The sequence below is a fragment of the Myotis yumanensis genome, unplaced genomic scaffold (assembly GCF_028538775.1).
Source record: "Myotis yumanensis isolate MYYU_CA2020_CCGP unplaced genomic scaffold, mMyoYum1.0.hap1 SCAF_16, whole genome shotgun sequence".
NCBI lineage: Eukaryota > Metazoa > Chordata > Mammalia > Chiroptera > Vespertilionidae > Myotis > Myotis yumanensis.
Genome location: NW_027223767.1, coordinates 22,475,345 through 22,489,845, shown reverse-complemented (window position 1 = coordinate 22,489,845; position 14,501 = coordinate 22,475,345). Strand labels below are relative to the sequence as shown.

General features: G+C 55.3%; 1 protein-coding gene across 1 annotated transcript in view; it reads right to left on the bottom strand.

Moving 5' to 3' along the window:
* Window positions 1–13,906, bottom strand: part of RAB11FIP4 (RAB11 family interacting protein 4) — a 97,930-nt gene extending 84,024 nt beyond the window's left edge. Inside the window, exon 1 of the mRNA XM_070395499.1 lies at window positions 13,748–13,906. Within this exon, the coding sequence (XP_070251600.1) occupies window positions 13,748–13,906 (159 nt within the window). The remainder of the gene's footprint in view (window positions 1–13,747) is intronic.
* Window positions 13,907–14,501: the final 595 nt, after the last annotated feature.

The following is a 14,501-nucleotide window of genomic DNA, read 5'->3' as shown; positions in this document are numbered from 1 at the left end:
GAGACCAGAGCAGAGGACAGGGAACGACCAGCCCCCAGTTGCTTCGGCTGCTCAAGCCCATCTCTGTGGTTGTCTGTCCATCCCTCTGCTGGAGTCCGCCCCCGATCCACAGCCAAGACACCTGACTGACTTCTAGTCCCTTCCCTCTACATTAGACCATGTCCCATAGCAACACCAGCCTCGGCCTCTCCCCGATGCGCCACTGCCTTCGGGACACTGAGACCACCCAGGGCAGTGATGGCGAACCTATGACACGCGTGTCAGAGGTGACACGCGAACTCATTTTTTTGATTGATTTTTCTTTGTTAAATGGCATTTAAATATATAAAATAACTATCAAAAATATAAATCTTTGTTTTACTATGGTTGCAAATATCAAACAATTTCTATGTGTGACACGGCACCAGAGTTAAGTTAGGGTTTTTCAAAATGCTGACACGCCGAGCTCAAAAGGTTCGCCATCACTGACCTAGGGCCACTGAAGCCCAGGCACCTACTCCATCCTGTTTTCCTCAACTGGCAACTGGGTCACACGATCAGCATCCCAGCATGCCTCACTCTCAAGCCCTGCTAAGTTAGGGCGATGTCTGCATTGCCCACCCCTGTGCCAACTCATTCTCGAAATGCGGGTGAGTCCCATCTCAGACAGAAACATAATTAGACTCATAAATGCAGGAAGAGAAGACATAATAAAACTATTACTTTTTTAAGAGTGACTGCTTACTTTGAAAATCCAAAGAAATCAACCAGAAATTACTAGACGTAATAAATGAGTTTGTACCAGTGGTGAGATATGAGATAAAATTACAAAAGTCAACTGTATTCCTATATGCTAGTGACATGCAGCTAGGAAAAAAAAAAAAAAACAATGGAAAAAGTATTTCATCCTCAGTAGTAACCAAACACATTAAATATTAAACATTAAGTTAACCCAATTGTAAGACATTTCTTTTTAATGTTAATATTTTGCTTCTATCAGGAGAATTAAATATATAACAAAAAGCAATACTTTCTAATTTAATAAACTTAATGCAATACAATTAAAGACCTTCAAAATGTGTTACATACTTAAAAATCCATAAATGGTGAAGAATATCAGAAAGCTTTTTTAAAAGGCAACAGTGAACCCAGCCGGTGTTGCTCAGTGGTTGGTTGAGCATGGACCTATGAACCAGGAAGTCATGGTTCTATTCCTGGTCAGGGCACATGCCCGGGTTGTGGGCTCCATCCCTGGTAGGGGGCGTGCAGGAGGCAGCAGATCTATGATTCTCTTTCATCATTGATGTTTCTATCTCTCTCTCCCTCTCCCTTGCTCTCTGAAATTGCAAAAAAAAAAAAAAAAAAAAAAGGTAATGGTAGTTGATTTCTCTCAAATGTAAAATATATTACAAGTAAAAATGATCAAAATTTTATAAAGTTGCTTTAAAAAAAAATCTTTGAGCATCAAAAATAGGTGGAGGGGGATGGGTGGAGGTGGAAGAGGGCATAAAGGGCATAAAAAGTTATAGAAAAAATAAAATAAAATAAACAAAGAAGAACGATGGTAATGGGTTATAACACACTGACAAGAATCTGAGTCCATAGTGATGCTCAGAAAAGGGGTGAAGGAAAGATCTTTACAGAACAATGTTCTATTTCCAGAAAAAGAAATGATAGAATTAGAAAACTCACACTTTTGCGACCCTCAGTGAAATTTCTACAAGCAATGCACATCAATGGATGCCAAAACCACTGTGTGGGGAAACAAATATTTGCACTGTCTCAACTGCCACCCTGCAGATTCCTTATCTATAATAATAAAAGCATAATATGCAAATCGACCGAACGGCAGAACAGAGGAACGACTGTCCGGATGACCACGCTATGACACCCACTGGCACCAGGCCAGCCAAGGTGGGTGCGATGCGGTTGGTGGGGGGCTCCATCATCGCTCCATGATTGCCCCACAGAGGGAGGCCCAGGCCACCGACCGCCAGGGGGCTCTTGGACTGCAAGAGGGCACAGGCTGGACTGAGGGACACTGTTCCCCCCCCCAGTGCACGAATTTCATGCACTGGGCCTCTAGTGAATTATAAAGAAGAAAAAGTACCATTATATTGAAGAGTTCAAGCAGATACAACCTTAACCAACTAATCAAACTCAGCACCACCAGAAAGGGACAAACTGACATCACGTGGCTCCTACGTGATGCCCTGAGAAGCGCACACCTTGCCAAAACTGTGAGGAAACAGACAGACCTGCATAGGGGGCAGCTACAGGACAACTGGCCCGGATGTGGCAGAAACGGCAACGTTATGGAAGCAGGAAAAAAAATCAGAGATTGTCTTCGTCCCCAGGAGCTGACGCAGGCATATGACAAACCAGATGCAATGCGTGACCCCTGACTGGATTCCAGATCCAAACAAGAAGGAGCGAGGAAGGACGTTTTGAGGACAACTGGAGGCCTTTGTGGCCTGAGTGTTAGCTGGTGTCATGGAATCAATGTCAGGTCCCAGGTGTGGTGGAGGCACTTGTTCCCCTCACTTTGCAGATGGGGAGACTGAGGCACCGAGATTAAGTAAATTCTCAGGGTCACACGGCTCGAAAGAGGCAGAGCCAGGTCTCAAACCAGGTGCGCCTGATGCCAGGACCCCGGCTCCCAACCGCTTCTCAACAGCACAGAGAGAACAGTGAAGCCGGCCTGGCCTGACCCAAGGCACTGGGGGGAGATGGAAGGGACTGGAAGCAAGAAGGGGTGGAGGCCGGCTGGGGCTCTGTGGCTGGGAAGAGCCTGCATCTCGGGCCAAGAAAACAGAGAAGCCTGGGGAGCGTGGACAGGGTGCAGGCAGGGGGTCCAGTGTGAGAGCCCAGCCCCTGCCCTGCCTCCTCGCCTCCAGGACTGCAGCCGCTCACGGAGGGAAGCCGGAGCAGCCGGAGAAATACATGCCTCCCGGGCCCTTCCATCGTCATCTGAACAGGAAGTGGTGCTGATGCATAATTCAGGGCGCAGTGGCAGGCGGCCCCTCTGCTCTAAAGCCTCAGCTCCTGATGACACCCGTCACCTGCCACAGCAGCCTCTTCCGGGGGCCCAGTGCCTGGCAGTGCCCCCACCCGCCACCCTGCAGATGACAACCTACTTCTAATTAAGGTCCCTGCCAGGCGCTGTTCCCACCTTGAACCCAGACAACCCCAGATACAGAGTCAGGAAGCCTCGGATTTGAGCAGTGTCGGGTTTCTGAAACTCAGATCTGATCATCCTCCCTCTCCTGACCCCCGGAGAACCTGGGACTCCCAACTGCGGGCAGCTACGGAACCAGACAGCCCTGGGTTTGTATCCCAGCTCCTCCACTGCTGTGGGCCCCTGGACCCCTCCCGGGTTCGTGGGATTGTTGTGAGGGTGAAAGGGAGTAAGAAATAGGAAGGCAGTGGGCACAACTCATCCCTCATCCCCTCTGCCCACAGAAGGCCATGAGTGGCTGTGGGGGAAACTGGCCATTGAGCAAGGAGGCCCGTGCCCGGGAAAGTACCAGTATCCCTTACCTGGTAAAGGGTCAGAGTGCACTCCGAGGGTTGACAACAGCAGGACGCCAACACGGTCATGGAGAGGTGGGCAGAAGAACCGATGCCAACAGGGACTGTGCTAGGTCTTTGTATTTTCTCTCCAATCCTCAAACAGTCCTACACATAGGGGCTATGGTCCCCATTTTACAGATAAGGAAACTGAGGTCCATCCATCCTAATAAGCACCTTTTAAAGCACCTGGGCTCTCAATTCTTCCAATAAGGTCTGGAAGACCCAATGGCCTTTGTGGGAAGTGAGCTAACTCCAATGAGGGTAGGTATGTGCTGGTGTCTGGCTGCCCGTCCAAAAGTCATCTGAGCCAGTCACACAATCCCAGCTGCTGAGCCCTCCATAAGGTTACCATGTGACCCCGGCCCCAGCCTGAGCTCTCACCTTCCTGCCCTTCCTACACCTGCACCATAAAGAGACATCTGCCATTCCCTGAAAATGACAGTCCCCATCCCTGGATCTGTGCTTAGGCCTGTGCATGGTAGATAGTCAGTAAATGCTGGGTGGTGGATGGATAGATGGGGAGGCTGGGGAGACTGGTGAAAAGATGGGTGAGCAGATGGATGAAGAAATGGGTGGATGGGTAATGAATGGATAAGTGAATAGGTCAATGAATGGGTTGATTGGTGAGTGAACAGGCAGGTAGACAGATGGCTGAGTGGATGGATGGATGGATGGATGAGCAGGTAGATGTTTGAATGGAGAAGATGATGAGTGGATAGCTAGATGGATAAGTGGATGTATGAATGGACGCATTGTTGAATGGGCAGGTAAGTGGTTGGATGGATGGGGAGAGGGAAGAATGAGCAGCAGATGGGTGTGCTAGGAGACAGACCTTAGCTCACTGTGTGACAGAGTTCAGCCCGAGCCTTGTCCAGATGGAGTGGCCTTGCCTTGGGTGACACTGAGTCGCCATCTCTTGGCAGGGCTGTTCTAGAGCAACATAAGCCCTGCATAGACCCCTGTTCCCCTCTTAGCTTTGGTTTTGGCGTGAATCATCCTTCTGTCTACCCTGTCCAGGTATTGGCCTTGGACTGGGATCTCCCTGGGGACAGTGCCCCCGCTAAGCCATGTGCAATCAACAAATACTTCTGGAGGAAGCTGGCAATCCTCTCTGAGTTTTGTGCCACAGCACGTGAGACGTGGGTTAGACTCAAGGTCTTAGGTCTGAAGGGAACTTAGACACCCTTAGAGCTATAGTTTGGACTATAGCTACCAGGAGGCCACTCTCTTCTTGGGTCACTGGCATACAAGCTTCTGGATCCAGAGCTGCTTTGCTCCCCCTTCCCCCAAGAGCATGCAGCTATGGACAACAGACCCCTAAGCAGTGACCCCAGGGGGGAGCAGTTTGCAAGGAATTGGTGCTGTAAGCATTGACTCCCGGGGGAGCCTCCAAGGATCAGAAGATGCTGCGAGAGGGGGAGGCAGTGAGGGACAGAGGGTGCAAAGAGCCCAACTCCAATTGGGGGTGGCTCCAGTCAGGATACCCTAGAGAGGGCTGGCAGTCATGCCAACAGCATGTTCGAGCAATTAGCTATGGCTCTAGCCAGTTCTTACTCTGTGCAGGAAGGGTGCCAGGGGCAGTTCTCAGACTGAGAGGCTGGGCAGATGGGCAGTCAGCATCCCAGACAGAAGACGGGTAGGCAGGCTTCTTGAGACACCTTCCTCCCTGGTAGACGAGATGTCCCAAGCCAGCCCGGCTGAGTCCATGGACCCCCAAACCCAAGCCTGGCTGAGTCACAGGTTGATCAGGGTCTGTGTTTTCCCTCATGTAAACTTCTCTGTTGTGGGCAGAGAGCCCTAAGGTCGGGGGTAGAAGAAAGGGGACAGAGGACCAGGGGTCGGCCAGGAGGAGCAGGGCTGAGGTGCATTCTTTTTTTCTTTTTTAAAAAATATATTCTATTGATCCTTTACAGAGAGGAGGGGAGAGGGATAGAGAGTTAGAAACATCGATGAGAGAGAAACGTCGATCAGCTGCCTCCTGCACACCCCCCACTGAGGATGTGCCTGCAACCAAGGTACATGCCCTTGACCAGAATCGAACTTGGGACCCTTCAGTCCGCAGGCCGACGCTCGATCCACTGAGCCAAACTGGCCAGGGCTGAGGTGCATTCTCTGGACTCATCTATCCACTGTCGGTGCCACATCTCTGCTTGGACGCCAGGTGCATCTCGAGTTTCGCAGGCCAACGTGGAACTCCTGACTCCTCGCCCAACCCTCCTCCACCTCCAAATTCTCGCCTTCTCTCACACCCCAGGTCCAACGGGCTCATTATCTAAATCCGGCCACTTCTCCACCTGCTGCTCCCCTGCTCCTACCCAAAGCATCTGTCACCTGGATGAAGTGACACCTCCCACTGCTCTCCCTGCCTCCCCCGCCCCCCCCCCCATCTCCCTGCCCACTCCCTTCACTCAAGGTTTGCTGTGCCTCTAACCCCAGGCCCATCCTGCCTCTGTCTAAATGACCCGGAGGTCTGCAAGGTAGAGCCCCCACTTCATTCCAGGCCCCACCTACATGCCCACCTACGACAGAAGAGGCCTCCCAAGGTCATGCTAAGGTCAAAAGTCTTCCATCGGTTTTTGTACTTTATGCTTCTCCCTAGTACCTCACACCACCTGGTATCATCCTGATTCCCTTGCCTGTCTCTCACCGGAACCCAAGCTCCAGGCCACTCCTGCCTCCCAGAGCCGGGAGACTTTTGGCATAGAGAGGTATGCAAGATGTTAAGGGGAAAGTAGTTTTCTTCAATCCTGGAAACATGCATTAAGACAACCACCAAATGCAAAAGGTATTTCCATGAAGACGACTCTATAAAAACTTCAGAGCATTCACCCAATCGTGTGGGCGTAGGGAAAGGACAGCAGTTAACCCTGGTGTGACATTCACCCTGTTCCAGACTAGCGGGCATTTCCCCTCCATCCTGCCCGGGTCCGGTTCGCCCAGCTCTAACGGTCAACCTCAGCTGTCAGCCTCCCCTTCTGATCAGGCTCAACCTGGTGGGACTGCTCAGGGCCTGGGGCGGGGATGACCACTGGGTGGGCCACAGGGGCCCTGCAGCAGGAGGCAGAGGAGCCCCCATACACACTCTCTCCAGGGCTGGGGTAGAACCCCTCTCCCAACCCCATACAAATGGACCCAGGAACATGGTGTTTCTGTCTACACCAAGTCCCCTGGGATAGGGCGCTTGGGTGGGACCCACCAGGCACTGGGTGGCTGCACAGCCCCCAACCTGCACTGCCCTCTAAGCAGGGTGACCAGGCAGAAGGTGGTGGAGCCCTGGTCTGCTTCCTAGCCATCCACCCTCACCCACCAGGTTCCGGGGTTCCTGGCTCCTGCCCGTTGGCCCTGGGAGGTCTGCAGGAATCCTCCACCCAGCCTCTCTCCCGGCTCTGCCCTCTCTGCCATCGGCCACCAGCTAAGCGCTCCTCCCTCTGCCCTGTTTCCACTCCCCGGCCCCTGCCCCCGCCTGGATCCTCTCTCCTTCTTTGCTTCCTTGGTTCTCTTTCTGGAGCTGGGGAAGGTTCCTGGGCCCAGGTCAGGAAGCCACTCTGCCCTCCCCGGTTACCCTGACCCTTAGGCATCCGCTAGTAAAAGGGTGAATGCCCAGCACGCCCCGGAGCTCAGTTGATGCTTTGAGACTCTCCACCTGCTCTTTGGAAGGCCCGATGCAGAACCACCCAGGGAGGCACAGACCACACCTACCCCGCCCCCACCCCCACCCCCTGCCATGCTCTCCCCAACTCGGAGCTTCCCACTTCTCTAGAATCCAGTGTCCTGGGAACGAAGCTATAACCCTGAGAGTTTGTCACATGGGTCCCAGCTGGGTCAGGAATGTCCAACAGGATGGGCCCAACTCTGGGCTTTCTTCACCCGCCCCTCCTCCCAGCACAGCCAAACTGTGGTGCAGGCGCGCCAGAGGTGCTGGCCTCCCATCTGGGGCCGCCCCTCCCTGCCCGGCTCCAGAGCTCGGTGCCTTGTGTTCACTCCTACGCCCCTCGGGCCGCAGCCTCAGTCCCCGCTTTCACAATGACCTCCAAGCTCAGGGGCACAGGGTGGTGCCAGGTGGGCAGAAACACAGGAAGCAGGTCCCCCGGGGCCCCCTCCTGTCCTGCTCTCCACGGATGGGCCACAGGCACCCCCACCCTTCCTGCAAGGCAGACAGCACCTGGGCCTTCCCTGTTTTGCCAGCTCTGCTGTCTGTCCCAGGCCCCCATTCGGGTGGGACACACAGGGGCGGCCTGTTCTCTGAAAGATCCTTACATGTTACAGCTCTGGAGTGACCGCTGGGGCCTTGCAGGCCTTTGGGTCCAACAATCCTGCCATCCTGCCACTGCCTGAGGGCCTTCTTCCTCTGACCACGTGTCACAGCCCTCCGGGTCCAGCACACACATCTGACCTTGTGGCCTGGCTCTCCCCACTGTCCCCAGAGGACGGCCGAGCCTGTCCTGACCTGGCCCTGCCTTCCCCTTGAGCCTCTCCTCCTGCCCCTTCCCCACTCCCCAAGCTCCAGCCGCAGACGTAGGGGCATGGTTACTTCCTCCTCAGCACCCAATCCCCCCTCCCTGTGGGCACAGCCCAGCTTTAGTTCAGGGTGATCCTGGCCCTGGGAGCCCAGGAATCTCAAAGGTGGACCCCAGCCCTGGCTTCTGATCAGTCTCAGCCCATCCTAGCACCCCAACGCTTTGCCAGTGCAGACCCCAGGCTGGAGCCAGGCGACGCCAGCGTCTCTCTGTGGCAGCCACTGGTCCAGAGGAGGGACTAAGGGAGCCCACAGGGCCTTTGTTTTACCTCCTGCTTAACAGGAACAAGGAGGCACCGTGTTCCAGTGCCTCTGGCCACACCCGGGGGGGGGGGCGGCAATGAAGGGGGAAGTGACAGACCTGTCCCAGGTTGGCCAAAGCTGAGTTACCACCCCCACATAATGCACAGCCTCCTTTGGGGTGCTGGAGGGGACTCCAGTCCTAGCAGGAGGGACAAGCCCTCTGCGTAGGAGAGAGGCTGCTGTGTTAAAAGGAGACAGAGACTCCACTCAACTCCTCCTGTTCCTGCTTCCCAAGCAAGAAGGACGGTCTTCAAACTGGAAAAGGGAGGATATGTAAGAGGGAATGCGGCCCATGGTACATGTGGCTGCTTCCCATGGCTCCCATCAACCCGGACGGCTGGAAGGATGGAAGAGGGGCTGGCAGACCGAGCGGACAAGGAGGGTGGGCTCAGAGCACCAGAGATGGGGCCCAGAGCTTGACCTCAAGAAACTCCCAGCTCAGAACAGCCTCTCAAAGATGCTGCGGGCGTCCAGGAAATAACAGTAACTGCAGCAGCAATTCCGACTGCATGCCTGCGCTGTGCGGGCACCGGACTGGGCCCTTTCCACGTCTTCACTTGTTCAAGCCTCGTTAGAACCCTACGGAACGGGGACTGTTATCACCCCATTTTGTGGATGAGCAGAGAGGTTAGGAAAAAAACAAGGCTTCAGGGGTCAGCCTGGGTTCAGGGCCCTGGGCCACCGTGTTATGCACGTGGTGCAGTGGCGCTGCTCTCACTGTATCATAGGCTTCCAGGGTTGGGACAATAGTGTTCCCCCATCATTTTTTTAAAAAATATTTTATTGATTTTTTACAGAGAGGAAGGGAGACAGATAGAGAGTTAGAAACATCGATGAGAGAGAAACATCGATCAGCTGCCTCCTGCACACAACCAAGGTACATGCCCTTGACCGGAATCGAACCTGGGACCCTTGAGTCCGCAGGCCGATGCTCTATCCACTGAGCCAAACCGGTTAGGGCTCCCCCATCATTTTTCCATTCCTCTTCTTCTTTTTTTTATTGGAGGGTGAGGATATTTTTCCTTTGAGTTTTAGAGAGAGTGGAAGGGAGGGTTAGAGGGAGAGAGAGAAAGGAGAGAGAGAGAGAGAGAGAGAGAGAGAGACATTGATTGGTTGCCTCCTGCATACCCCAGTCAGGGATCGAACCTGCAGCCGAGGTATATGCCCTTGACTGGAAATCGAACCCGTGACTCTTTGGTGCACAGGCTGATGCTCTAATCATCGAGCCATGCCGGCCAGGGCTCTTTACATTCTTCAAAAGGCCAAGCATTGTGTCTCACACATTGATCATGTTTCCATTAAATTTCCTTGTCTCCTCTTTTCTGTTAGGATTCCTAAGTCAATAAATTAGGGGGATATCAGAGTTGAGCCTAATAGCATTTATCATTAATTAAAGTCCATACTTGACTCTGAGTTCCTTAGTTCTCACCCAGTGTCCTCTCCCTGTTCCAGGGTTCGCTGCAGGATGCCACCGTGCAGTCAGCTGCCATGTCTCCCAGGGCACCGAGTGGCTTTGGAAGTTTCTCCGACTTTCCTTGGCTTTGATGACCTTGACACGCCTGAGGAGTACTAATCAGGTGTTCTGTAGAATTTTGTCTGATGTTTTTCTCATGACCAGACTGGGGCGATGGTTTTGGGGGGAAGATCATAGAGGTAAAGTGCCATTCTCATCACCTCATATCTACCCGACCTATTACTGTTGTCGACCTTGACCCCCTGGCAAGGGAGTGCTTCTCAGCTTCTCCCCTGTAAAGCTCCTCTCCCCCTCCTTCCACACTGTGTCCTGTGGAAGGCAGTCACCTTCACAGATCCGCCTCCTCGATGAGGAATGATCTACAGAAATTATTTGAATCTGCTGTACAGGAGAGTTTCCTAGTATTTATTTATTCGTTCATTGAATCATTTATTTATAGCAGCATGGCCTCATGAATATTTATTGTATACCTTGAAACCTAGTATATTTTGATTTTTGCAAAGCATTTGACTTTGCTATCCCTGGTTTTCCGGGGGTTGTTGGTAAAAAGTGGATCATTGGTGTTCACTAAACCCTACATCTAAGGAATGGTAGCTGTCCACTCTGGAACACTAGTGGGTTGGGAAATCAAGGTCTCTACCTGTTTTTGTTTTTTTAAATAAATTTTATTGATTTTTAGAGAGAGTAAGCGAGAGAGAGACAGAGAGAGAAAGAGAGTGTGCGAGAGAAAGAAACACCAGTGGGCTGCCTTCTGCACGTTCCCTGGTTATGTGTTCTAACCAGGAACAGATCCACCACCTTTTGGTGCATTAGACAACACTCCAACCAACTAAGCCACACCAGCCAGGGCTCTACCTCGTTTGTAAACAAATGAAATAGAAAGGATGGGATACAGAGCATTTTGGAAGGATCCCCACCAGCAGGGAAATGACAATCCTATTTTGTAATGCACGTGTGAAGACGGTGTGTAGTGCGTAGGGATGCAAAATGTATTTCTATGGGTCTCAGTCAGCCCTACAGCGGGAGCAGGGCCACCCCTGTGCGGCCCTGTCCGTGGTCCTGCCCGTGGCCCTGCCCGTGGTCCTGCCCCGCGTGTACAATCAGCCTTGTGAGCCCCCGGCTTCTCCAACCTGCAGGCAGCGCAGCCTCTGAGAGAGGCAGAGCTAGGGTTTGATATTCTCTCTTGTGCCTGTTACAATGGAATGAAATGGACAGGATGGAATTTGGTAGGAACAAGGCCACGTAACAGGTTTAGATTCAAGAAATCACTGACACAGACAACAGTGAGGGTTGAAAAACAAAAGGAATTGCATTCGAGTAAGAGAGACCTGGCTATACTACAGTTACAAGAATCCGAAGAGAAAATTAATTTAAACCTAACAGGAAAAAAAAAATGGACATTTTGAGGCCAACTAGGAAATCTGAATAAGGTCTGCATATTAAATGAGCTGAGAATTTATTTGAGCAGAAAAATGTGAATCATTTAACTGGGGGGAAAAAACAGGCTATGAAACAGTTGCACAGCATGATCTCATTGTATAGAGAAAATCTACATATACGCATAGAAACCGCTCTGGAAGCACGTGACCAAGGTGCCACAGTGGGGCTCCCTGGGAGGTGGGAACATATCTTTATTTCTGCTTGTCCATATTTCCTTTCTTTATATATACAATTAACTTCAGAGAGGAAGGGGGAGGGAGAGAGAGAGAGAAACATCAATGATGAGAGAGAATCATGGATCGGCTGCCTCCTGCAACCCCCACACTGGGGATCGAGCCCACAACCCGGGCATGTGCCCTGACTGGGAATCGAACCGTGACCTCCTGGTTCATAGGTCGACGCTCAACCACTGAGCCACCCTGGCCGGGCTCCAGATTTCTAAATTTCTACAGTGGTTATAAACTGCTTCTGCAAGGATATAAGATTGTGCTTTAAGTAGAAAGCAATCGTTGACTCTCCTCCAGGATGGAGCGAATCCTGGCTTGGCAGAGGTCTCTAAGAAATATCCCTTGGCGTGGAGAGTGTGGTGCACCATTCAAAAGGCAGCCTCACTCTGAGCCACCTGCCTGTGGAGTGTTGGGCCTCCTGGTCCAGCCCCTCCATGTTATAACTAGGAAAACAGAGTCACACAATCAGTGAGTAGCCTAGAAGCCAGAGGTTTGGCCCCTGTCGGGTCATGTGGGAATGTCCTAGGGCTTCAGGAACAGGGGCTTTGGCTTGGAGAAGGGAAGATGGGTGGGGAGGAGTGAAGGGGGCAGGAGCGCTGTTTTCAAATATTTAAAGGCTGCCACCTAGAAGACAGACCCATGCGAGTCCCTGTGCAGAACCTCGCTGACTACGTGACAAGCAGGTTTGGCTCTAGAGTGCATGAGGGAGCAGGTTTTAACAACTGTCCAGCCAGGGGATAAGGTGGGAAGGAGTGCTAGGGGCTCAGGGCTGAGCCCACATGGCCTCCTTCCAGAGGCTGCTGGAAGGATATAAGATGATACCCACCACCAAGTAAGATATACCCACCACCGAGGCTCCAGGCTCTGGGACTCCCGGTTCCAGCCCAGCCAGCGGCTTCTTCCTCCCTACAGCCAGTGTCCTGGGAGGAAGGAGCCAGCTCTCCCCGCACGCCCGGGGGGCTACTCAGCCTGCCTCAGGGGAGCGAGCGCAGGGGCGTGGCCGGCCTTTGTGGAAGGAAGGAGACCCTGGTGGCTGCAAAAAGTGCCCCTGAGCAGATCCCGGAGGAGCAGGAGGGCGGCAAGGTCTGCCGAAAGGCTTGGTGGGCTGCGAGGGAACGCCAGCTGTGATCATCCTGGGATGGGCTACCTGAGTTCCCAGGCTTGACACCTGCCTCATCCACTTCCACCTACTGCTCCCGGGGGCTCCAGGGTCCAGGCCACACCCAGGTGTCAGGGAGAGATGATTACCTATCACCCCACTTGCAGGTGCCGGGGAGACCTGGATCCAATCGAGCCAGGCCCTGGGTACCCTGTATTCTGCAATGCTCGGCTGGAGCTGTCCTGGGCACAGAATGCCAGCCAGTGCCCATTTGAGCCCCGTGGCCCCTGCTCCCCGTGCAGTCTGAGGCCTTGGAGACTCACCGCTCTGGGCCTCCGTCCCCTGACCATCTCGGAGGGCACAGCAGCAGGAGGTGGCGGATGCTCACTGCCAGGGGGTGCCCTGCCCTCCCCCCAGACACAGTCACCAGCCCCTGTGCCCACGGCAGGAGAGGACGCTGATGGAACGGAGCAGCACCCGCCCTCTGATTTCAGCCCAGAGAACAACCAACATCACTGATGCCTGCTTTCCCCAAATAGACGCAGGCCCGCCCGGTAAACTGCCCGAGCTGCTCCCCAGGCTGGCTTGGCCAGGCCTGCCGCCGCCGCCGCCACGACCCGCTGCAGCCAGGCCTCCCATCGGAGCTTGAATGGGGGGTCACAGCAGACCCCTCCTTCTGTGTCCCGGGCAGGGGTGCCGTCCAGGGGGCAGGCTGCGGTGCGCCCCTAGTTGTCCTCCCCACCCGCTAGGCCCAGTCGGGCGCACGCCTCCCGCCTGGAACCGCACGCACAGCCCTCTGCGTCTCGGTCACGCGGGGCGGGCCGGGGCCGGGGTCCCAGGCCGGGTCCCGACAGCTCCGTGCCCCAAACACCGGTGGGTGGCGGGTCGGTCGGAGGGACCGGCCCTGCGGGGCAGGAGGATGGGCAGAGAGGACGCCCCGGGCATGACGCTCGCAGCACCGGCGCTAAGGGTGGAAGCGAGGGTCCCCCAGGCGGTTCCTCCCGCGGTGCGGCCGCCGCCTCGGGCAGGAGAAGCCGGGGAGCGGGGGAGGGGTGGGAGAGGGGGATGGGGGACGGTGGGGGAAGGCCGGCGGGCGGGGGACACGGGGCGCGGGGCCTGGCGCGCGGGGCCCTTACCTCTTCTCCCTGGCCGAAGCGCAGGCCGAGCGCCGCCACGCGCTCCACGCGCAGGAAGCCGTCGGGGTCGCGGCCGCACACCTCGAACACCTGGCGCAGGCGGCGCACCGAGCGCAGCAGAGCCGCGGGCGCGCCCGCCCAGCCCGCGCCGCCCGCCATCCGCGCCGCCCGCCGCTAGCCCGAGCCCCGCGCCCGCCGCCCGCCCCGCGCCGCCATCGCCGCGCGCCCGCCGGGCCGGCCGCCGCGTGGGTCTGCGGCGCAGCCTCCCTCCGCCCGGGGGCGGCGGCCGTGTCAGGCGCGGCGCCGCAGCCCCGCCGCTCGGGGCGGGCGCGCGGGGCGGGAGGCGGGAGGCGGGAGGTGGGAGGAGGCGGCGGCGCGGGGACTGCAGACAAAAGGAGCCGCGCGCTCCGAGTGGGGCCGCCACGCGGGCCGGCTGACCTCTCGCGCCCAGAGCCGCCGCCGCCGCTGACTCAGTTTCCCTCGGAGGACCGAGCTCGTCTCCTCCACTGAAAAACCCGGGGGGTGGGGGTGACAGGTGTCCGGGAATTCAGAGCGGCCCGAGGCCCCGCCCCTCCGCGGGAGGCCGCTGGACAGCCTCCCCTCCGCCCGCAGTCTCCCTGCCCAAGGCCAACCCATCTCTGCCCCTTTGTGGGTTCGGAGCACCCAGTGTGTCCCAGGTGCTTCCTACGGCAGCGGCAGCGTGGTCGATTGTGACCGCCATCTCCGAGGAAGCTGAGACCCAGAGAGGCTGAGC